At 41.7% G+C, this 25,452-nt stretch overlaps 1 protein-coding gene across 1 annotated transcript; it reads left to right on the top strand.

Annotated features, from left to right (window-relative positions):
• Nucleotides 1–917: 917 nt before the first annotated feature.
• On the top strand, nucleotides 918–25,452 carry prlra (prolactin receptor a). Its single transcript, XM_085463927.1, has 10 exons — nucleotides 918–1,038; nucleotides 2,322–2,609; nucleotides 10,425–10,519; nucleotides 10,842–10,974; nucleotides 19,284–19,453; nucleotides 20,469–20,638; nucleotides 20,844–20,985; nucleotides 21,545–21,641; nucleotides 23,157–23,226; nucleotides 23,574–25,452. The coding sequence occupies exons 3-10, from the start codon at nucleotides 10,447–10,449 to the stop codon at nucleotides 24,615–24,617; spliced, it is 1,899 nt and encodes a 632-aa protein (XP_085320053.1). The 5' UTR covers nucleotides 918–1,038; nucleotides 2,322–2,609; nucleotides 10,425–10,446; the 3' UTR covers nucleotides 24,618–25,452.

The following is a 25,452-nucleotide window of genomic DNA, read 5'->3' as shown; positions in this document are numbered from 1 at the left end:
TGCTTGACGTGCCTCAGGCCTATTCCACTGCAACAACGCCAGCACAAACGGACGTACACAGACACGAAGGTTCGCATACCAAAACAACTTCCCCAAAAAGACGCAGTTTATTGGAAACGTGTATAAATGGGTTTATAAATCCGCGCACCTGTGAGCAATTCAACGGAGGGCATCCCATCAAGGAGCATCCTTGTTCAGATGTGGACTGGCTTGGCTTACACATGCCTGTGTGGCAGTGATAGTTTTGAATCCACGTGGAAGAGCAGATGGCCATATTATATAACATTGTTGCATGTAAGCAGAGCTGAAAAGGGGGACGAAGAGAGATTTCCCAAGCTGCCTCGGTTTGAAGGCCTCCAACACAAAGCGTGCTTTTACTGTGTGATTACTCACAAATAGTTTTTTTCTGATGTGAATGAGTCGCTCAGAAGCTCATCGATGTCTCCAAAAGCATTATAATGCTGTTTTCATTTGTTGAACAAGAAAAATACGAGAGGATTTTTGTAGTGATTGATTGCAGATATGGTACATATTTGTGTATATTAAGGGTCTCAAAAAGAAACCCCAAAAAAGCGAAAAAAAATCACTGAAATTTTGCAAATGGAATAAAAATACTGCATGAACAACAACAAGGTTTCACAACGCTTATATATCCAAATAGATGCAAAGCGTATAGAATATCTGCTGGCCTTTCATTTTATTATCAATATTATTATCGTGACATATACACAATAGCGCCTATTTCATTACCGCTTTCCAGGACCTTCTATTCTTTTGGACCCCATCTCTGGCATAAACTCACATGTGGGCTGGCATCTGAGCCTGTTAGATCTCTCTAGGTGTGGTTTCCAAGAAAGTAAACACAATGAGAAGAAACGAAATTTACGTCAACAGACAATGATCGGATACACGTACGATCCCTAAAGATCCCGAAAGGAATCTGTTCCTGTCTCCGTCTGTATCCTCGCTGCATCCAGAGTCGATTTGGAAACAAAGTCGCTAGAAGTGTATTCATTTCTGCAAACGCTGCAGCGGCAGGTTTGGGATCTTTTTTTGAGATACACATAGAGATACTTGCCGTCTTTCAAGCGGGAACATAATGTTCAGGGTTATGCTACATCCTGTTGTAAAGTTTCAACAATGCGCCATTCTTTCAAGTTATTTGCACGCTTCTGTGCAATTTTGTGTTTTACTCTTTTTTATATACAGTTAAAAATGCACTCAGTTCTTTCCCATTCAATCTCTGCGGCTAGTGGTAGCTGACTCGTCCTGTGTATAACCTATGTGAGGATGACCCCGTATAAAGGCCTGAGGCTGCTAATAAAAATGGAAAGAGAGAGAGAGGGAACAGTAGGGACAAATCTTCCACTCGCACATGGCTGGAGCATAAATTAAAACAGTGAATCACGGGCGGACGGTGTCGCCTATGAAGAGAGGAAGAAGGACTTCAAATAAAGCCTACCGGGAGACCTTACAATGTTTACAGCTCCCCGTGAGAGGACAGGACGAGCGCGGTTTTAGCAGGACACATTGTTCTGATTGTCTGATTATGTGTTTTACAATGTTTGTTAATACACAGAGGGGGTAAAAGTTACTAAGGTAGCAGCAAAGAGGCCGTGGCTCTCCTCAGCTTGAAACTTGTGTGGTAGTAACCCTTACCAAACCATCAGTGCCGAGTCTTTGACGCACTTTCACAAGATTTTCATTAAAGTGCAAAAGAAAAGGGAAAAAGAAAAGAAATGTAACTAGAAAAGATAGAATATTACATGTTACATTCTTGTATGAAAAAAAAGCACATGGGCGGGCAATTTGCCCCCACAACCACACGTATGCACACACAAAAGCATGACACTTAAAGCACATGGGTACAAACACCATGAACAGCGGGTAAATAACAGTCATCTCTGTCATGAACCATGTGGGGGTTTAAAAAAAAATGAATCCAAATGCATGTTGTTGTTGATGTTTATGTCGTTTTTGTGTGCAGGGCATCCACCAAACGTATACCTTCGCACACAAACACACCTGGCCATTTATTTTGCTTTGCGCGATCGTTGATTTCCTGGAACGTTACCTTAACCATAACATGTAACCAAATTCCACAGGGTGACACAAACACGTGTACAAATAAGGGGGGCAGACAGACAGAGACAGAGGGAGAGGCAATACTGTCAGCACTTATTTCCCACTGATTAAACATTCATAAATCAACTTTATCTACAAGACTTTACACTAAACGTATTCTTTCTTCTTGTCTTTTATTCTTTCCCCCACATGTCGTTACGCCTTCTGATGGCTCCATGTCAAACTTGTTCTGCCAGTCGGTAGTACTTCCTCGAAACCTCAGGTCCGCGGTGTCAACCTTAACCGTACATGGGCGGAGCTGCCATACCACACCCCACCCTACCGGGATCAGCGCAGAGCGCACAGTGGATGTTGGCGATAATCTCGCTGACAGGACGGCTGAGCTGACCGGCGCGCGCTCCTCTTCTCAGCTGTCGGTGAAACGCGTTAAATCACAGGCACAGGTCGGTGTCTAAAAGCCCGCTCTCCCGGGAGCCTGCGGCGAAGTCGCTACGGCGGCGGAGACTGAAAAACTTTCGATCCAGGTAAGTCATAAATGCTCTCTATGCATACTCCATATTTTATTATCAGGAACAAGTGTGCGTGACGTGGAGGTGACACGGCGCGCTGCCTGCGGAGTTATAAAAAGTGAGTGTAATAGGATTTAGTTCTGGATGAAGACGTATTCCCTTGCTGACAGCTGACACGCAGGGGTTGAGATTGTCGTCCTCCCTCCCGGTGTGGGAGGATGATGATGATGATGCGCGGGGTCAGAGGAGTAATGAGGTTTCCTGTGTCTGTTCCATGCTTAATTGGCTTTAAGTCTAGTTAGGAAAAGGTGAGGAAGGCCACTGGCCCTTATAGCCTCAAGCTGATCAACTCAGTACTGGATTACAGTGTTAGTTCCCTGCAGCTCACCGAGTCTTTCCGCATTTAGCAACCCACACTGAGGCTTTATAAAACCACAGCTATTGCGTGCAGATTGATGCTGTGATATAAAGTCCATGTAAGTTTCATCACTTCTGCCGTTTTGGCTTTTTTTGTCACGCATGCTGCAAACCAAGAAGTAAGGATCACAGTTGAAGAGCAAGGGCAGTGCGAGTGTTCCAAGATCCAGCCTGTTCAGTTTAACAGATATCATTTGTGTGTGCATGTTAGGTGCATGTTTGACTGGCTTTATATTAACATCAATAGTAGCTGGTGCTTTTGCGGCAACTGTTGCTATGGAAAAGGTTGTAATTGGCGTCGAAATTAGTGATGACTCACAAAAATTAAGCGCCTTCAGAACCTCTTTTCCAATGCTGTTTTGTAAGGGAATTACATGCTGATACACACTTCTTATAGTTTCCAATTAGGCATTCATTTTGGTCTCCCACCACTTTCCAAGTGCATTCAGCCCAGTTAGTTTATGCTTTTTAATATTTCACAAGATGTCAATATACACCCACTATAAGAAATGCACAAGGCAGCAGATACAATTAAACGCTGTTAGAGCCACCTACATCAAGTCTAACATATGCCTTAGATATTTAAGGAGACATTTCACTATCAGAAAATTGTTACAACATTAAAAACATGGAGCTTCAGACCAACTAGATTTGTCATAGAAGCTCACAGGAGACACTCGAAGGAATATTTCTCTTCAAAGACGGCCCTAGTGGTTAATAAATACATGTTATCCCCCTTATCGCACAAACCAAGCAAGGCCGAAGATCAGTGGGATCATTATTGCTGCAGGTAGTGAGGAGTGCGTGGTCTGACGTCCTTAAATCTCTTTTCCTGCAATTGAGTGGCTCAAAAACACAAGCGGTCACAGGATACAGGTTGGCCAAGAAAATGAGGCAAGTATAATTTCACAAGCGGCACCTTATAATGCAACAATGAAGTAAAGCTAAAGAAAAAAAGCTGTTCCTGAAAGAAAGAGGCAACCCATGAGGGATTTTCTCTGTGATCTGTACTTAAGAGTAAAGAGAGAGAGCAGGATCTGTTTTTACTGTTTTGGTTCTGTTTTAGCTGCTTTGCCTTTATTGATATGATAACAGATAAACAATGGACACTGCCACTGGTCTAAGCAGTTATCCTAGCAGCACTCAACAAGCCCAGTTCCGAGTGATGGATTAATGCATCCACAGTCTGTATGTAAAAGAGGATGGAAATAGCCTTTAGCAAAGGCTGTTGTGACACCTCAAGCTGAGCATTTTTGCCATTGCCGTCGTGGTGTTTCAGATTTGAAATTTTAGTATCTGTCTGACAAACAGAGGGACGCTGCACTGCCCGTAGTTACCAGCGTTGAGCACACATTACAGATTGTCCTGCTTTATCCATGGGCTACGGGCTATTTAGACAACAAATTCATTAGGAAAGCGATGACCGAGATTACGGAGCAGGGCTTGTTTTCCCACTTTCCCTTGTTTTTCAATGTCCGCACTTCTTTTTGAAACCAGAACATTGCCCCCTGTTAGCCATTAGAAAGAATGCAAGTTAAAGGCCCCCATCAGGCCCCACACACTGTATTTAAAAAAAACAACAACAACAACTAAGAGTCTTTATGAGATATTTTAAATGTTTTACACCATTTTATGCACTATGCACCCTGTCTTGAAGTAGGTAAAAGAGCAGCTACTTAGCAGAGCACTTAAGGTGCCCATACCTTAGAATTAGTGGAGCTTAGAAGAAGTTTCAACAGGGAGGCAGCTTGCTGAATCTGGTTTTGGTTAAGATGGCTGGTCATTCTTTGATTAGCTAAGCAGACGTTATGGAAATGTGTCACACAGTCATGTAAATAAGTAATGGAAGAAAAGACAGGACTACAACAAGCTGGGTGGGCTTTTCAGGCCCATCTACGTATCAAAAGTTTTATGCTTTGATTGCTAAGGAGCATTCCAGATTCTCACTGTGCATACGATTTGCCCTCTGGTTGTCATTTAGTCACCTCTAAGTTAATATTGGCTTCAGAAAATGGTGCCTGCCCATTTCATATCACCAATGGTTAGTCGGCCTGTGATGGCTTTAAGTTGCTGAAAATAGGGAATGTGTAGACCCTAGAGCTGGGCGATATAAGATTTTTTCATATCACGATATGTTTTTTTCATTTCAGGCGATAACGATATCTATCACGATATAAGCCAAATAACTATATTTGTAAGATTTAAATGTGCCGTTGCTCACAAGTAAAATGTGAAATAATCAGCAGCTTGTTTTTATTTAAATATTTATTTCCCATAATAAGTTCAACAGGGTAGATGTACTTAAGGAACATGAGACTTTTTCAGATAAATAAAGGCAAATATTGCAAACTACACAAAAGGCAGCCGCTAAAGCGTTTAAGTTTCAAAATAGAACAAACGAAACAGACTAAATTGTCAATTCCACTTAAAAACAAAATATTAATTCTAAAAATAAATCTTAGTTTGTTTTACAGAAGAACAGACAAAATTGACTAACTTTTGTCAATATCCAATAAACTGAGAACTAAAAGGAAATTCTCAATCTCTCCTTGTTGTATAGCTGAGCTTTTCAAACAGTTTTAACAGTTACTTTAGTCTGACAAAAGCCGAATGAAGAATTAGCGCTTCCAGTCAGAGACTGAGGCTACGTCCACACGTACACGGGTATTTATGAAAACGGAGATTTTCCGTTTTCGTTTTAAAAAATAATCCCGTCCACACATAAAGGCAGAAATGAAGGAAAACGCTGCTATGAACATGCCAAAGCAGCAGGTGGCGCTAGATTCCTAACCGTGCAGAAATGTTGGCCAATCAGAAGTCTAGAAGCCTCGGTGGGAAAAAGTAAACAAAGCTGGGGCATAGAAGCAGAACCGAGTCGTGTGTGTGGACGGACAGTAACTGTGTGTATATGTAAGCATTTAAACACTGCAGAGAGTAGAATTAACAGTAACAGTATTGTAGAAATTCATTTCACCGAAACAATAACGTGGCGCACACCTTTGACGCTGCGTTTTCTCCATTTTTCTAGTCCACACGTAAATGCAAAAACGGAGTTTTTAAAAATCTTCGTTTTCAGTGACCAAAAACGCCGTTTACGTGTGGACGAAAGGTGCAAACGCATAGAAAAATCTGAGTTTTCAAAAATACCCGGGTACGTGTGGACGTAGCGCATGCACCAGTTTATTGTATTTCCAGACTTGCTTTCGGCACAATTTACAGTGCACGCTACTCTGTTTTTTGTCAGACTTGAAATAGCCGAAATACCTTCACACTACGGAACTTCTCTGTCTCTTCCGTTCGACAATCTCTCCGGCATTGGAACCATCATCTGTTTTCTCTTCGGTAACCTTCGGTCACGCTCGGTTGATTTCTCTAGTCGGCTCACTCTTTTCCTTAATTACCCTGGCGGTAGGGTGGCTGGCTGCTTCCCAAACAAATACACATGTGCGGCTTGGCACTTACACTGTACGTAACAAGTCACGTGACGTGACGCTGTGGCTGTGATTGGTTCGGCTCTGCGCTACTTAATTTGGATTGGCTGTTCTTTTTTTTTCTTTTTTTTTAAGAGGACAAGAGCGGCGAGGTCTATCGCGATAGTTTAATTTTTCTATCGAGAAAAGTTATATCGCGATACATATCGTTTTCGTTCTATCGCCCAGCTCTAGTAGACCCCCTAAAGAGCAGTGTTTTCACTAGGAGAGAAGAAGTTCTTCCGCACATGATTGGGCCTTTCTTACTTTTCCAAACCTTCCATTTGGCACATAACACATGGAAAAACACAAAAAGCATAATACGGACTTTGATACATGTGAAAGTTGTTGCACTGACTTTATTCAAGTGATGAATAACCAGATTGGTGGGCTGTGTTTTTCTTTAAAAAGAAAAAGAAGAAGCCAAGCTGTCATTTTAGTGGGATGCCACTATATCCTAGTTACTGTGTAATTTAAGCCCTGCCAGTGTATTCAGTGTTATCGTGAACCTTTTCCACAAGTGCCACAATGACAATAAAAGCCTGGATCCCCAACAGACCTTTCGCTCTGCTGGTTATTTATGGCAAAATATGGACTGAAAACAGCTACCTACAGTACAGTGAACCTTCTTAAACACAAGCACGGGTCAGTGTAATTTGCCAACTGTGTGACTTAAAGTTTGTCCTAACAAGGTCAATTGAAGTGATCAAAGGCCATGTTTTTGTTAACTTCAGAGGTTGTCTTTTTTAGATTTGTTTAATTGCTGTGAAAACTGCTCTGACACAACTTTGCATGTCGTTTTTCTGCTGGTTTCTACACTTGATTGTTCCTCGAATTCCACTGGAACTAGTGTTCAAACCGGTTTTTACTTCAGTACCAGGAAATGTGTTTGGTCTGTTCCAGTCTGAGCAGGAATGCAATCCGAGTGATTTATGGTATCTTCTTTATATATTCTTCACCCAGACTGTGCAGTAAGTCATGGTCAGAAATACAAACTGTACTGTACAGTTTATTATCCTTTTACAAAGATAATTAACTTTGCGAGCTAGATCATGGCAAACCTGCGGGCTTGTTAAATCGATATCTTCTCAACGATACTGCCCCGAAACGCTCAAATGTATTAGTGCCTCCGCAGACGTGCTTACGCCCCAAGGAGGGGAAATTGTTATTTTCTAAATAAGGACATAAGTGGATGCGTAGTAAATGATTGAAGATATGTTGGGCACTTTGCATGCTCAATCTCTATAACCTTCCAGGAGAGAAAGACAGGTTCCCAGAAACACGTCTCCCATAGCTCAGCTGTGTCGGTCAGGTCTCTTGAGAAAGTGTGACTCTGCATAAGAAAGGAATGTTCTTTATTCATCAGCTGTGCAAAGGTGAGCTGTTGTGCTGTGGAGCTGTTGTACAACCACATCAGACGATGCTTCACTGCTCGCATTTTACCACCTCATCATCCAGCACGTGTACCATGACACTGGAAGACTGCTGACAAACAAAAATCCTGAATGATTTATAATCTCTAGCATGAATCTATTTTCACAGTAACCCGACTGAGTGATTTTGGATATTTTTGTCATGCGTCATCTTTACATTGCGTGTGGAGATCATGCTAAAACCAACAGAAGGTTTATCGGGCATTGATTTCCCAGCTTTTCATTTTATTTCTATTTTTTAGATGAAACCTTATGCACAACAGCAACTCTACCACCTCTCTGCACGTTTGCCTTTTTACCTTAGAGGTCGACAGTAAATGCAGTTACTTATTTACAGATCACGAACAGACATGTCTGGGTTTCATTCTCAAGACGTGCAGCATTTTTTTTTTTTTGAATGTTACATTACATGTTAGTGACTCGAATGCTGTTTTTTTTCCATAATGCATGATGCAGGTCTCATCATAGTCAGGAATGATATTAATAAGAGGCAAGATGTTAAAAAAGTACTACAGCAAACTTTAAAATTCATAAATGTGGTGGTAAAATCTTTTGTTTGTTTATTGCAAAACACACTTGAGAATCCATACAGTGAGGATTATTCAGTAATATTGAGGGAAGAGCTTCACTCTGTTGGCCAGCACTTTTCCAGCTTGGCAGCTTATTCAGTTTGGACTACTGGTTATGTAAGAAGGCTATATGCAGCAGGAGGCTAATCCAGTGCCTTGATCTTAATGCCAATTATCAGATCATGGTGACGTTAGTAAAATGAAGGCACCATAATAATAATAATTTTTTTTTTAAAGTTAGTAACAAGTTAGTAATACTGTAGGTTAGCATACTACTACACATAATATGACAGCACATGCCCAAGCACACCTGCGCCTTACACCTCAGCACGTTGTTAATGTAGAATTTAGCTGTTGTGAAACACATGCCATTAAAAAACTTGACGTATTTCATGGAAAAAAGGTCAGTCTGTGCCTATGCTTGTCTAGTTTTGTGTTTTTTCACGGCGTGTGTTAGGTTGTCATTCTTAGAAATAGCATGTATGCAATTTTATTGCAGGGCTCTCATGTTTCCACCCACGCTCAGTGTCGGCGCATTAAAGCATGCGCAGCGAAGTACTTCACATCATGTCATGACATGTCAAGGTGACGGCAAACATGCCACGAACATCTAGGAGATCTCTTGAGTCAAGGCGGCACCTTTTAAAACAAACAGCTCAGTTTGGACACTTTGTAATGAAATGGTTATTTTATATTCTTGATTTTAAAAAAGTCTAATCACAGAACAGGGCCTCTGTCCTGTTTTTTATTTTTTCACATGCAAATAAGAAGCAAGTTGCACACTACCCTTACACAAATTTTCTCATTTTTGAATCTCCCTTTTTTCTAGTTTTTCAGAGCTTTGTGTTGAAGAAAAAGTGTTATTTGCATATTTTTGCATATGCTCAGGTTAAACTGCATCAAGTGCTCCCTTAAAAAACACACAAAAAGCACTTCAAGTGTGATCATGCCCCTCTTTATATTTGATCTTTTTCTTGGATGTACTGGTGGTTGGGGGTTGGTCAAAGGATCCTTGCATTTGACAGGTCAAATCCTGGCTTAACAAATGTTCAGGCCCAGCAATGAAAGAAAAGGGAGGCAGCATGTGAGATAACATGTGAGGGAAGTTTTTTTTTTTTTTTTCTGTCAGCCTTATCGCTCATGCAACATTAGCTCTCCCATCTATTTAACCTCTAACTAATACCCCCTGCATCTACCCTACCCCTGCCGTCCAATGGCTTTAGAGATAAAGGGTCGTGCAGAGTAATAACTGATACTACATCAGCACATGCCGAAGCAAATGCAGATTTTCCAGTCATGAGAAGATGAGTCAAGCCAGTTTCCAGCAAGGCAAATCAGCCTCCTGCTGTGTGTGTTGTCGGGGCAAAAGCCCGACCACAGATTATGCAATCAGTTACGCTGTGTGTGCCAGCTGGTAGAGGTAGTCAGAGACAGAGTGGATGCTTTTTTTTTTTAATCCTTAGTGAAACAGCACATTATCCTCTGGAAGGTGTTTCGTCTTTCATCAGTTTTTTACTCTTCGTTTACTCAGATACTTTGTTTACCATTTTGGCTTATGATTCATATTCATAGCAACTGATCGAAATGGTTTCTCAGCATAAACTGATCCAACGTATCCGATATTGGATATTTCTTTACCACTGACTATAACGTTATTTCACCTGTGGTTAAAATCTTTTCACACCGTCTGTTTCTAAATGCGGAGGGCTTTGAACTAATTTTAGCGCTGCATGTAACACTTCACCGTCAAACAGGTTAGTGTCACAATAAGAAACCACACGGGCTGCATGTTCCAGTTTTTGTTTGTCATTCAAGTGTGTTGTAACTCAATACAAGATGTGCAATCAACATTGTGGGTCAACTGATTTGTCCAGAGGGCAGATCAGACAAGTCCTCCGTCTTCACCTTTCTTTCTTCCTTTCCTTCTCTCGTTTTTTTCAGCCCAACAAGGTTTTGTGGTGCAATGATGACGAAAGTCAGAGAAGTTCTCCTGCTGTTGTTGCTGCCAGCCTTTGTGCCGCACACAGACGGAACGCGTAAGTGTTTTGGCTTGAAACTCAGTCTTAGCACCTTCTTAGGTTTCTGACAATGAGCTAAGATATCCGAGAGGTGTGATCTAGCTGGTTAACACATGAGCCAGATCTGCATAATTAATAAGCACTAAGCAACGCTGAGTTTCATCTGTGGATATTTTTTTTGTTTCATATTACTCTCAACTCACGTTAAAGTTTTATTTCTTTCATCTTCTCATCTAATTTAAAATTTCGCCTTTTTTCATTGCTTAGGCTTGACACACTGTTTAGGATGTAGTCTAGTAAATTCCTATGTTTCCTTGTTTCCATCTAATATCTGTCTTAGGTTATAGTTTACCTGGCAAGCCCACAGAGATCAAATGCCGTTCTCCAGAGAAAGAGACCTTCACATGCTGGTGGAAGCCAGGATCTGATGGGGGCCTGCCTACTACATACGCTCTCTACTATCGGAAAGAAGGGTAAGAAACTCGCGCAGAAGCGCCCAAGCTTGTTATAATTTTACTTCATGTTATCTAGTAGCCACAAACATTGAGTAATAGTTGTTTTTTTAGTTCATTCATATAAACACAGATCATAATATTAGTATATCAGGGCCCTTTACATAATGTATTATAAAGGGAAGTGTAAGCACTTGGCAATTGTTAAAAAAATGATTTTTCATATTAATAAAAAGAAGAGTTCCATCAGTACAGCTGGCACAATGGGATGTTCTTGTTTGTGGTTTATTAAATGGCAACAATCCAAACGGTGTCAGAGGATAAAGATTGCAAAGTGCTAAGAGGTGCCCGTGAACATGGATTTTTAAATACTTCAAGGTTGATACACATGTACAGAGAAGGAGTGGAATTACTAGCTTATTTAACTACAAAGTGAAAACACAGTTTGTAAACACTGTAAACAATCCAGGCAGGCCTTGGTCATGCAGTGGTTAATAAAGGTGTGATGGGGAATACTATTACGACTGGAGAACACTGGGACACTAAAAATCTACTATGAGTACACCGAGAAGACTGATTGGTAACAGGTGTTTTAGATTAAAACAAGTGATACTAATGAGGGCAAAGCAAACATTGAAAAAGGCAGGAAAACAATCAAAGGAAGTCAAACTGACAGGAATATAAGAAGGCAAAAAAACGACACCCCCTCCCAATAAAATAACAGAGAGAAAAATGAACAAAACTTATATTGTATGTTAGGCTGCATGTGTTGCATGTGAAGAGGCTGATAAAAACTGAGCCACACATTGACAAGAATGATACTGAACTCCTGATATGCAAAGCATATGGCCACATAGTGTCATGGTTTTACTGTGGCTGGACTCAGAGGGAATCAGACAAGTGACATGAAGTTTAAAAGGTTTATGTACAAAGTATACAAAATCAGTACCTGGCTGATGACCTGTGTGGAAGATGACCTCTGTATTCTGGAAAGGTGTGGGGAGATTAACAAAGGGAATTAGCAAAGTCGGGCAGAGAGAATCTGACTGCAGTAGCTCAGATTGTCTTTGAGTGTTTACTTGTCAGCAGTGAAAGTCGGACTGAGAAAGTGGTTATTGGCAGGAATCTGAGGGAGGCTGAGGAGAGTTGTTGGAGAGTGGTCCGGCAGGTGATTTTCAGGTAATTCCTTTTTTTCAGAGGAAGTCATGTAATTAAAACTGTGACTGTGATTACCCAGCAGTGGCTCTTAAACTAAAAAAAAAAAAAGAAGATTGTCAGGGTGAGGTTAGCCTAGCGCTAGCACCCAGGGCCTCGCAAAATGCTTTCCAAGCTTTAGATATGAACTGGAATGTGCAAGATGAGTTCTGGTTCAACAGGGTCTGACTCTGTGGAGAATTGACGAGACAAAGCATCAGGTTTCACATTTCAGGAGCCAGGTAGATAAATTATGGTAAAGTTGAAATAAAGCCATACATATAAAGAATAGTTGCCACTTTGCTTGTCTTGAGTCATTTGGAGATAAACTAGGTTTTTATGATCAGTCAATACAATAAATAGTATTTCAGCTCTCACTGGCCAGTGCCTCCACTCCTCTAAAGCTACTTTGATTGCAAGTAACTCTCAGTTGAATACGTCATAGTTTTTTGCTGGAGGCAAGTGCCAAGAAAAGAAGGCATGCGGCTTACCGTCGGCTTCTGTACATTAGCACTGTCCCCACCCGAGAGACCCGCTTCAATAATGAATTGTTTTAACAGATCGGGATGGTTCAGTACAGGTGCAGAGTTAAACCTGTCTTTGATCATTTGAAATGTTTGATCTGCTTCCTACTTCCATTTCATTTAAATGGCCTGGAAAAGGAAGTGAGTCGGTTAATGGTACTGGAGCTTGACTATAATTCCTGATGAAGCAGCATTTAAAGTTTGCAAATCCAAGGAACCGTTGTAGCTGTTTCCAGGATGCGGAGACAGGCCTGTCAATTACAGCTTTCACCTCCGTCTCCAAGAAAAGTCACATGGTTAGCATGAATTCCACATTTTTTGGCCTTAACGAAGAGTTTGTTTTCAAGTAGTCTCTGTAGTACCTGCTTGCAGAGACATGAAGTTCTTCGAGGGTCTCAAGGTATCATCCAAAAAACAAACAAAAAGATGTTTCAAACGTCTCTTAAGACATCATTGACCAGGCCTTAAAGACAGTGGGGGCATTGGTTCAACTAAATGTCATGACCATATATAGTGACCTAATGGAATGTCTTCCATTCATCCTCCTCCCGGACATGGAACAAATGATAAGCATTACGTTGATCTAATTTTGTGAATGCTGTGGCTCACAGGCTGAGGTGATTAAGGGAAAAGGATACCTATTTTTTACAGTGATTTGATTTAACCCTCATAGTCAATGCAGGGTCGCAGAATCTCTTTTATTTTCTACAAAGAAGAAACCCGCACCCACTGGAGTGGAGAACGGTTGAATGATGCTGCTGTCAAGGGAGTCCTTGATGTATTTATCCATGGCAAGGTGTTTAGGACCGGAAAGATTGTATAGACGGCTTGAGGGAAGAGGCAGGGTGGTAAGATGCAGAGACTGGAAATGGTCCCATTTTCTTGTACACGTTCTCTGACGTGGGTATCGATAAGGTCAGCAAGGGCTATAATTCCTCAAAACACTTATTGCAAGAGGCCAATTCATCCTTCATTTGCTCATTAAGGGTATCATAGAATGTCCATCTTAGGGCTTTTTTCTCCAACCCTGTCTCAGCCATTACCCTGGACTCAGTAGAACCTCTGCTACAGACTTTGATGCAGGTTGAATACATGTCAAGCTGCTTCTTCCTCATTTAGAGAGTGTTCACAAACTAACTTGAGATTTCTTAATGAATACTGTGTAGGACACAGACTCTATAGGGTTTCATAGTAAATATGCTTTAGTGTATTTGAGTACCCAGACCCTTAACAGTAGTATTTTGTGAACAATTGTTTGAGAAGGCCCGTGGAGAGCACTGAAACAGTAGTGAGTACCAAAGCAAAAATCCACCCCAGTGACCTGGCTCTCCACCAGATAGTTCAGGTGAGATAGGGATGGCTGTGAAAAGGCAACTGCATCAGGAGAGGGCACACTGACCTGAACCGGAGCTTCCGGGATGGGAGAAGGTGACAGTTTGGAGTGAATTATTTACAGTGCATTACCCATCTGTTCTACCCACTGATGTGTTTCACGTAGCTGCTGAACTATAGATGTTAAAGCCTTCTCATGTTCACCTAATACAGTCTGCTGCGTCCATGGGTTGTCTACATCGTTCTGTCAAGGTTTTACTGTGGCTGGGCCCAGAGAGCAAACTCAGGCAGCTGACATGAAGTTTAAAAGGTTTATTTACAGTCCACAAAATCAGTAAGTGGCTGGTGAATAGCAGGCCGAGAGAGGGGTTGTTGGTAGGCAGACTGGAATCAAAGGACGACTGAGGAGACTTGAAGGAGAGTGGGCAGGCAGGTGATATTCAGGCAAGTCCTTGTTTCCACAGGAAGCCTCAGAATTAGATTTGGTGTACTGTCACTGTCCGGTGGTAGCTCTTGAACTCCAAAAAGGTTGACAGGTGGGTGTCTTGATGAGCTTGCCAAGAATTCCAGATGGACAACACGGAAGTAGACAAGAAGCAGGAATCACTAATCGAAACAGCTGCAAACAAACGTCAAACATAAGGCTCTAATTTACCACCATACAATGGTGGTAAATGGTGGTAAATTTTACCACCATTTACTCTTCACCCATGGGCAGTGGCAGGAGCAATCCGCCCATAACTCAACCTGAGAGCAAAGAGGAAAAGAAAACAGGGAGAACAAGTCTAGCCTGCCTTAAACCTAACAGAGAGAGGAGGGCAAAGTTAACGTTCCTCATATCTTTTACTAAGGCTCTGATTAGCTTAGCATAAAGGCCTGAAGGTGATGCACATCTATTTTGTCACTGCTCCCTGCCAAAAACTAGTCCATCCCTTAACCCTCTATGACATATAGTCCTTTTAGAGGGCTATGACTTTTGAGGTTCTTTTCCAACTATTCCAGTCTTCAATGGCGGATTATTCATCTTCCTTAATATAACACGTAAGCTAACTTACAGTATTTTCTAATACTCAGAGTACAGTAGAGAAGATATGGCAGTGGATAAACCATGGCATGAAGGCACCCAGAGGTTGAAGGCCACTTCCTGCTGGGAAACACTAGATCCTGACATTGATCTAGATGTTACTTTGGGCGATAAGAACTACCTAAACAAATTGGTTTAGGTAGTTGTGGTGGTGGTGGTGGGGGTATTTTTTTTAGTATTTATTTTAGTATTTATTTATTTATTGTCATTGTCAAGAACAATGAAATTGCGTTTGGGGCTTCCATACAACCCAAAAAAAAAAAAAAAAGAAGAAAATAATAAATACCCCTTAAAACCCAAGTGTACATATTTAACCCAGTGTGACTCCAATGCAATAAGACAATCCTTAGCAATAATGTTCGTAGAAATTCAGACAAAGACCTGAGAAACATGACAAAATACAACAATGCAACCCGTTCAATATTATTGTACTGTGAGATATGATATCAGATATGATAGTTATCTATTTAAGAAAGAGGGGGGGGGGGGGGCAGGAGGGGGAAGAGAATAAAGATATGATGCACCAATGCAGACCAGTTCATTGCTATTAAGAAGTTGGATATGGTTATTGTCCGTGAGAGGGGGGCAGAGAGTTCAGGAGCCTCACAGCCTGTGGATACAGGCTGTTGGCCAGTCTGGATGTTCTGGCCTGTATAGACCTGTACCTTCTCCCTGAGGGCAGCAGATGGAAAAGGTGGCGCGCAGGGTGATGTTGGTCCCGCAGGATACTGTGCACCCTCCTCAGACAGCGAGTGGGGAAGATATTACTGATCTCTGGCAGACTTGTTCCAATAATTCTGCCAGCTTCTTTCACCACCCGCTGGAGTGCTTGCTGATCGGCCTTGGTGCAGCTGGGGAACCACACTAGAAATCCATACGTCAGAACGCTGCTGATGGCACAGTTGTAGAAGTTCAACATCAGAGATCTGGGAATGTGTGCGCTCCGCAGTCTCCTCAGGTAGTAGAGGCGCTGTTGGGCCTTCCGTACAACTGAGGTGATATGGTTGCCCCAGGACAGGTCCTCGGTCACAGTTACCCCCAAGAATTTAAAACTGCTCACCCTCTCCACCGCCTCACTGCCAATGAAGAGAGGCAGATGGTTGTTATGACCCCTCTTCCGGAAATCTACAATGATCTCCTTGGTCTTTTTGGTGTTTAAGACCAAGTTATTGTCGTGGCACCATGACTCTAGTTGTTGCACCTCTGTCCTATAGTTTGTCTCATCATTGTTGGATATAAGTCCGAGCACTGTGGTGTCATCTGCAAACTTAACAATGAGATTGGACGCGCAGGAGGAAATACAGTCATGGGTGAAGAGAGTGTATAGCAGAGGGCTCAGAACACACCCCTGAGGGGCACCGGTGTTGACCACAAGGGTGGAAGAGGTGTTCTTACCCACTCTGACACTCTGTCTACGGTTAGTGAGGAAGTCCACAATCCAGTTGCACAGAGAGGAGTTAAGTCCCAGTTGGTGGAGTTTGGGACGGAGTTTGTATGGCCGGATGGTATTAAAAGCCGAGCTGTAGTCTACAAAGAGGAGCCGTGCATAGGTGTTCCTGTGTTCCAAGTGCTTCAGTAATGTGTGCAGCACTGTGGCGATCGCATCCTCGGTTGACCGGTTCTCCCTGTATGCAAACTGGTGCGAGTCCAGGGATGGTGGAAAAGCAGCTCTGATGTGTTTAATGACCAGTCTCTCCAGGCATTTGGCGGGAATGGGGGTGAGTGCCACAGGTCTGAAATCGTTCAGACATGTGACATTTGACTGTTTTGGGATGGGAACGATGGTTGCTGCTTTGAAACAGGATGGTACCAGTGAACAGGACAACGAGGTGTTATATATAGAGGTGAAGACGTCCGCCAGGTCCGCAGCACAGTCTTTTAGCACCCGGCCCAGCACTCCATCCGGCCCGGCCGCCTTCCTGGTGTTAATGCTCCGGAACACACGCCTCAGCTCATGAGTGCTCAGGACCGGAGCAGGGTCGGTTGAGGGGAGAGGGGACAGGACAGGGTCGGTGTTCTCCCTGTCAAAACGGGCATAAAAGAGATTTAGATCCTCAGCCAGAGTAGAACTGTCGGCTGAGGGTGATGGTGTTCTTCTTTTGTAGTCCGTGATAGCCCTGATGCCCTCCCAGACCTGCCTTGGGTTTGTGTTGTTCTCAAACCTGGCCTCGATACGCCTCCTGTGCTGCTGCTTGGCAGTCTTGATGCCTCTTCTCAGGTTGGCCCTGGCAGCACTGTATGCCTCCTGGTCCCCGGATTTGAAAGCGTTGTTCCTTGTTCGAATAAGTTGTTGAACTCCGTGCGTCATCCAGGGTGGATTATTAGGGAACACACGGAATCGTTTCCAAGTTGTTACATTGTCCACACAGAAACAGATGTAGTCCAAGTTTATGTCTTTTGACCGTTTTCACAATAATATAATGCACCATGCTACAAAAATTGTTTTTGAGGTTTAACTGTGAAGCTCCTGAGATCCGAAATGATTTGGATATCATACATTTTTGCAATAGTGAACCACCTGTTTCACCAGCCTGAATATGTACTAAATATGTTAATCAGTAATTTTGTTCTTGCATATATTTTCTTGCACCACAACACAACGGTTTTGTGGGAAATTTCATGAAGAAAATAAAAAGTAAAAGATTTTTCATCACATATTTCACCTGTAAGAGAGACATCTGCAGTGAAATTGGCTGCAAATAAATGCTGCACTTTCACAAACCACAAACCTCGAAGATTCAGCAATTTCCTCTGCTGTGATGAAACTCCATCACTTTGTGATTTTGCTAGGAGAAACATATATTGCCGCTTTCAGTTCGGGAGCTTTTTGCCTCGAGTCAGTGGCTTCCAATCTCTGCTGGTGTATGGACTGAGAAAAGAAATCTCAGACTGGCTCTTTAAACTACACGAAGAAGCTCTCAGTTCTCCACCGCTCTTGAGATTGTCTCCCTTTAACATCAGCTTTCCTGTTTTGTTCCCCCATACTTGTTGTACTATTGCAAGTGCAGCAGAGGTGTGCCTGTTTGTTTGGTTTGGTATGTGCAGGGGCGGGTTTCACTGCGCACATGTCATGTCTTAATTGTGCAGCTTGCAAACATGTATGTACCCAAAGTTTTCTTTAAGAAACTTAAATTGAATCATCATTATTTTAATTTGATGATCTTGCATTTAATGTTCTGCCTAAAATGCTTTATGGCGCAGATTTATTAGGATAGGTTTTTCCACTTAGTCAGTTTTGCCATGGTAATGGCCTGGTAAATATATGGTAAATATATAAGCCACAGTATATAGCGCTTTTACTAGTCCCTAAGGACCCCAAAGCGCTTTACATATCCAGTCATCCACACATTCACACACTGGTGATGGCAAGCTACATTGTAGCCACAGCCACCCTGGGGCGCACTGACAGAGGCCATGGCTTCCTGACACATCACATGTGCTTCTTTCAGTAACTCTATAAATAAATCAAAGTAATACCATTATAATGCTATATTATTGGTGTAGTATTTTGTATTGTTTCTCCTTTTTTGATGTCTTCTTGTATTCAACTTTCAGTTCACTGTGGTATAGTGTGTAGCAGCAGAACAAATACACTTTGATTAATTGGTTTGTGCAAGTTCTGCTCACCATAGAGATGACATGAGTCACTTTCCCCACGTTTTCTGAAATCAAACCAAAGTTTATTGATTTAATTTATTTTTTCCGTCTCCAGCTCGCATGCATTTGTCGCAGGCAGCTTTACCAGCATTCAGAGGCTCACATATTTTTCCTCATGTTGTCCGCACCTGAACATGTCCCCCGACCAGTCGTCACTAGTTACTGCGACAGCAGCAACAATTTGTTTCCCATGTTCTATATGCAAACACTCCCAGTTGTGTTCATTATGACACCCAGGTCTACTGGGATATGAACCTGCAGTTCAAACAGAAAACAATACCAAAGTTATTTTCTGTGTCTCCTTTAATTAAATACAACATCCTAGCAGCTTGACAGTAAAAAAAAAAAAGAAAGAAAAAAGATGGCCTCCACTTATTTTGCAGTCACACTTTCTCACCATCTGTCTCCTCTCGTCACTCTCACACACATGTGCAGTGTCAGGAATAGGGAGGATGTACACTGTTATTTTAATGTGGCTGTGCAAGCACAATGCCAGCGCACACCTGTGATTGCATGCCGCTCCTCTGCCTCTCTTGCAGTTCTAACGTAGTGCACGAGTGTCCTGACTACCACACAGCCGGGAAGAACTCCTGCTTCTTTAACAAGAACGACACCGTCATCTGGGTCAGCTACAACATCACCGTGGTGGCCACCAACGCACTGGGCAAGACCTACTCTGACCCTGTGGATATAGACGTGGTCTACATTGGTGAGGGGACTGGGGGCAGGGGTGGAGGGGTTTTCATAATTTCACCACAGGGATTAAAAAAAGCAGCTCCACAGCTGCTCGGCAGCACACTGCGCTACACTGTGGCAAATGCTCTTGGAGTTTAGTCACCCCCTCCCGTTATGCTGTAACTGCTCACTAAAGGTCACCTTTTAATGTCCACAGTGAAATTTCCTTTGCAGCGATTAAAGGACTAGCTGATGCACGATCTACAAAATCAACTGAAATTAAGTTTAGCATTAACTAATTCTAAATTAAACAAAGTTAAAACATTCTTGTGTTTTGAAATTGTAACAAGAATTTCTTTTACCTCCTTATCATTTATGAGCTTCTAATGTGTTTTTGGTGGGGGCCAGTCACACTTGAGCACATGCACGCTTGTTTACTGCAATGGAAAATCTGCTCTCTTTTCTCCTGCTTCAAAAATGCACACTGTCCAGTTATTTTAGACAATCATTTACTTCGCTAACAGAAATAAAGTACTTTAATGCAAGTAATTCAATACTTTAGTAAGAAGTAGTTCCATCCTTCAAAACAAAAAGTATATTCATGAAATATTTAAAATGGGAGAGTAAATTAACAGAGAAGTATTCATCTCGTCCTTGAGCCTCCTAAACTGGAAGTGTGTCGAGTTGTTCTGATCTGCTTATCTTTTTCTTTGTGTTACCTCACAATTGTCAGATATGTGTCTCCACGAGGATAGCGTAAAGCCCAAACAGTGACATTTATCACTACTATATGTCATAATACACACATCGACAAATATGTTGAAGGTCATTCCTGCAATGCTGGTGCTTATCCGCTGGGAGTGTCCTTTTGTTAGCTGTGTAACAGCTGATAATTCACCCTGCAGTGTTTTCACCTGCTGCCGTTCACAAGCCCTGTTGATGCCTATTGGTTTTTTTGTTTGTTTTTTCAGTAATACAATCTTTATTCATTGTTGGATTTGCTGTTGCTCTGTCTTTCTTTCATTCACATTTTCTCTCTTCTGCTCCAGTCAAGCCTCATCCTCCAGAAAAGCTAGAAGTGACAGTAATGAAGGATCAGGGCTGGCCTTTTCTTCGAGTGTCTTGGGAACCACCTCGTAAGGCTGACACCCGCTCTGGTTGGATCACTCTAATCTATGAGCTCCGCGTCAAGTTGGAGGAGGAGGAAAGCGAATGGGAGGTACGTAGGTCTCAGCGCATTTCAGGGTGTGGTATGCTCTTTGAAGTATTTGCCTTTCAAATTTGAAACTTTGTTCTAGGCTGGTGTAAGGGAACTACACGATGTGTTAGTGAAAGGACAGGTTTTTGAACATTTCAAATCTGTATATTGGCAGCCTGACAGACTAACTGATTTGTGTGTTTCTGTTGACTATGTGTGTTTCCAGAATCACGTTGCGGGCCAGCAGAAGATGTTTAACATTTTCAGCCTGCGGTCAGGTGGTACATACCTTATTCAGGTGCGCTGTAAGCCCGATCACGGCTTTTGGAGTGAATGGAGTTCCACTTCCTACGTCAAAGTTCCAGAGTGTAAGACATCCGCCAACTGTCTTTTGCATTAACTAATTATTATATATTGTATAGGATATATTTATTTATTTATTAAAGGAACAGTTTAACATTTTGGAATCTATATTACATCACTTTCTTGTTGAGAGCTACTCTTATAATCTGAAGCACTCAGTTAGTTTACCTTAGCATGAAGATTAGAAGTTAAAGAAGGAAGCTAATCTGGCTCTTTTCAAAGGAACCGGTTTAACCAATTTAATTATCACTAGAAATCGTATTCCTTCATTGTGGTTTTACTACCTTTTTTTGCAGGATATTTATTTTTCCAAGGGGCCACATGACAAACCGGAACTGGACGGTCGCACCAAAAAGTGGAATTCTGCTCAGTATTATAATATTTATAAGTTTGTTGGTACGGCCCTCCACAACAATCCCAGTTGTCATGCAGCCTCTTGGGAAAAGTATTTGTTTGCCTCGCTTTAGCATGATGTAATGATAATAAACCCAGGAAGAAGAAAAAAAGATGGATACTGCGTTGTTCTGCTGAAGCACCCACACATTGTTATGTTGCGTCTTTCAGATCTCCATCGGGAAAAGTCTGTCTGGATCCTCATTTTAGTCTTTTCTGCCTTCATTTTACTGATCCTCATATGGCTGATACACATGAATAGCCACAGGTAACAATGATCTTCTTAACCACTTTGCTTTGTTAAAATGCTGGTTATTATTTATTTAAATGTATTGTTTCTGTGCAATTTCAGAACGTAATAAGAAAGTACGCCCTCAATCAGATACAAGCTTTTATGTATAAGGACAAAACAACTGTGATGATGTCTTGAAAGGTTAACGCAAACTCATATTAACAACAGCAAATGACATAGACTATGTCCCTTATTTAACAAATATTAAGGCAAAATGCAGAAATTACTGCTTCTATAGAAATTAGGACGGTAAGTAGCAGCCAGCTCCTGATAATCAAATGCAAGTGTGACGAACAGAGGTTTTGTCAGATTTGCTCCACAGTACCACATTTAGTGAAAAATAAACACAGAATTTCAGCACAGGGACCTCATAGCACCTGTCAAACACAGCGGTGAAGGGCTGATGATTTGCGCTTGCTTTGCAGCCTTTCAGTCAAGGTCGATCATGAATTCCTCTGTATACCAAAGTATTCACACGTGCGGCCATCTGTCTGACAGCTTGGCTGAATCTAGGTCATGAAACAGGACAATGATCCCAAGCACAGCAGCAAATCTACAGTGGAATGGCTGAAAAAGAGAAATTAAGAATTAAAGTGCTGTAATGGCCCAGTCTCAAAGTCCAGCCAGACCTCAACCTGACTGAAACGCTGTGATGGGACCGTAAAAGAGCTGTGCATAAATGAATACCTGCAAACCTCAGTGAAGAGAAGCAATGCTATAGAGAAGAGGGTGCCAAAATTCCTTCACAGTGAAATGAGAGATTGACAAAGTCCCAAAGAAAACAATTACTTTAAGTTATTGCATTAGTTTTATTCATTTTTTTTTAAAAATAATTATAGAGTGTAATAAGTCATGAGCTTTGGTCCATCAAAGCTTGCATTTACCTGAGCTTTAAGACCTGCTAAGGACTACATAGTTATTTTTAACACTGTGATATGCAAAACCTTAGAATTGACTGAGGATGTGATTATTTTCACCATGACTGTACTTTGTCATATGTTACATAAGCCCAAAGCACTCTTCACACTTACATTTAGATCCTACGGTAGAATATTATTACTAAAATACTGCAATTACTTAGCTATCAAATTATTTGAAATTCTTTACATTTTCTTATGAGTTGTGGCTGAATTATCCCTTTACCTCAAGAAAAATCAATACTCCACACTGGTGCCCATTTTTCACACTGTTCTGTAAAACCAGACATGGCTAAAGGATATTTCTGTGCAGAGACTTCAGTCCTTCCTTTGTTGTAAAAAAAAAAAACCACAGAATGATCTTATTCACGTGTATAAATTTCCATTAGTAGGAAAGAAAAATCTGATTAAATGTCTCACAGGTAATCAACTATAAATAACTGTATTAGCTCATGCGATAATGTGACCATTCTGGGCTTTGGTAGCATACTGCAAGTAAAATACTGACTATAGTCATCACATCTGTGATATTCAACTGCTGCTAACAAAGCCTTTTGTGTGTCTGTGTGTAAAGTCTGAAGCACTGCATGCTGCCGCCAGTCCCTGGTCCTAAAATCAAAGGCTTTGACAAGCAGCTTCTCAAGGTAAAAGGGTAACATTATGAACACTGTCTCGATGGCTACTTATTCAGACAAAATGTCTATTTGTATAGTGGTCAAAGGAGCTTGCAAAGAAAAGCGTCTGGACTTCTTTAAGTTGCTTGAAGACGTTTCACCTCTCATCCAAGAAGCTTCTTCAGTTCTAAGGTCAAATGGTGGAGAGTCCCAGATATAAACCTTAGTTTTATAGTCTTCAAGCAACTTAAAGAAGTCCAGACGCTTTTCTTTGCAAGCTCCTTTGACTACGATGACCTGGATGACTGAGAACCTTCACAGACATATTTGTATAGTGCTTTCTAATTGCATTGAGTAGTTTTACTCTTTGTGTGCAGAGTGGCAAGTCTGACGAGGTGTTCAGCGCACTGGTGGTGTCTGACTTCCCACCAACCACGTCTAACTATGAGGACTTGCTGGTAGAATACTTAGAAGTGTATGTGCCAGAACAGCAGGAACTGATGGTCGACGAAGGCAAGGATCATGACGGCTGCCTGAAATCCATAGGCTCAGCATCCGACAGTGACTCTGGCCGGGGCAGCTGTGACAGTGACAATCTGTTGATGGATAAGAGTGGCGCGGCAAAAGAGGAACAGCAGCAACAAAATCAGGAGGGAGATCAAATTGGGACGGAGACACAAGGGCCCAAAGAAGCCTGGGAGAAGGAAACGATGCTATGTGCTAATGAAGATGTAGTTAGCCCCGATGCATCAAGTAAGAAGGTTAAGACCTGGCCTTCTGTGTTTTCCCCAGTGACTCCTTACAGCCTAAGCCCACTGGATCCACACAACTCACTTGAGATGCACAAACAGAATTGCCTTTCTGACACCCAGTTTCCTCCGGGCTCCCCATCCTCAGACCACTGCATCAAAAAGGCTCTCCAATCAAGCTACTGGGAGGTCTGCTTTAATAATAATCAACCTTATCCCCAGACAGATGTCCACCAGCAACTCCAGGCCCACAGCGATCGCAACATCTCAGCCATCAATGACGGAAATGCGCCCAGGAATCTGCTGTTGCCCACCCGGATGACTGAGTATGTTGAAGTGCAAAGGGTCAATGAGGAGAATAAGGTGCTTCTCCATCCTATTCCTTCAGGCCATACCCGTGAAGAAGCCTGCTCCTGGGTAGGACATGGAGACAACTACAGCAAAGTGAAAGGGGTAAACAGTGACAATGTGCTGCTGCTCCAGAGAGAGGTGGTGGAAGAAGAGAGCATGGAAATGGCTGGAGCAGCCGAGAGCTGCTACACATCTTCCATCGCTATTAACACTCCTAAGCCAACAACCTGCAGTCACATTGCCCTGCCGGTCCAGGAGGAAAGGGTTCTGGCAGTAAGTGGGTATGTCGACACTGCCACTATGTTCTCCCTGGACACTTAGCAGACATGCCAGCCCAAATTGGCAGTTGTAGAACATTGCAAGAGGCGAGGACTGAAAGATAGGAAAAAGCACTAACACTCCTTAAAAAAAAAAATTGCCAAGACAATGTATATTTATTTTTTTATCTTCTTCTCCTGTAAGAGACATGTCTTTGCTGAGGGCAGAGCAGTAACACACTATTGATTATCAAATAATTGTTATTGAATATCTTGACTAATGCGCTTAATTGAGTTTTGTAATTCTTCTAAAAATCCACGTGGTACTTTATATGAGCATCCTGATTGTACTGGATGTCTATCATGAACCATCCTCTCTGGCACATAAACGTTGTTTTCATCGATCCTATTGATATACCATATAGTAATTGTGATTATCTGTTAAAAACTGCAGAAACCCCGACCTTCTACTTTGTCTCAGTTTTTTGTATGTGAGTGTATTTTCCCTTTTCCTTATAGATACCAACACTACATTTTTAAGCTGCTTTCTCTAAAGCTACAATATGTATAGCATTAAAATTAAAAACAAACACAACAAAACACAGCAAAAGTGAGAATGTACTGCTCTATTTTTTCATTCAGAGAGAATGAGAATGTTTTTCTGTAAATACACCTCCTGCAGTTTTAATCTGCAAAGATATTTAGATTTTTGGAAGGCGGAGTAGTGTTGTATTACTTGGTATGGTAACGTACAACACTGCTCTTTATTCCTGTATGCACAGATGTCTGTATAGCCTACACGTACCTATATAAATATATGTATAGTTTTAACATGAAATGTAAAATCTTTGTGGAAAGTCATGTTTATAACAAAATTAAAAAAAAACTCAGTAATGGAA

The sequence above is a fragment of the Copadichromis virginalis genome, linkage group LG7 (assembly GCF_057382275.1).
Source record: "Copadichromis virginalis isolate Kocher_CV1m ecotype Utaka linkage group LG7, C_Virginalis_male_GT1.1, whole genome shotgun sequence".
Taxonomy (NCBI): Eukaryota; Metazoa; Chordata; class Actinopteri; order Cichliformes; family Cichlidae; genus Copadichromis; species Copadichromis virginalis.
The sequence above is the reverse complement of the archived record's forward strand: the minus strand, read 5'-3'. Positions and strand labels throughout refer to the sequence as shown.

Coding starts and splice junctions, on each gene's coding strand:
- prlra (XM_085463927.1), top strand. CDS start 10,447: ATGATGACGAAAGTCAGAGAAGTTCTCCTGCTGTTGTTGCTGCCAGCC. Junction 19,454..20,468: donor TATAGACGTGGTCTACATTG/GTGAGGGGACTG, acceptor CTTCTGCTCCAG/TCAAGCCTCATCCTCCAGAA. Junction 20,986..21,544: donor CTACGTCAAAGTTCCAGAGT/GTAAGACATCCG, acceptor TGCGTCTTTCAG/ATCTCCATCGGGAAAAGTCT.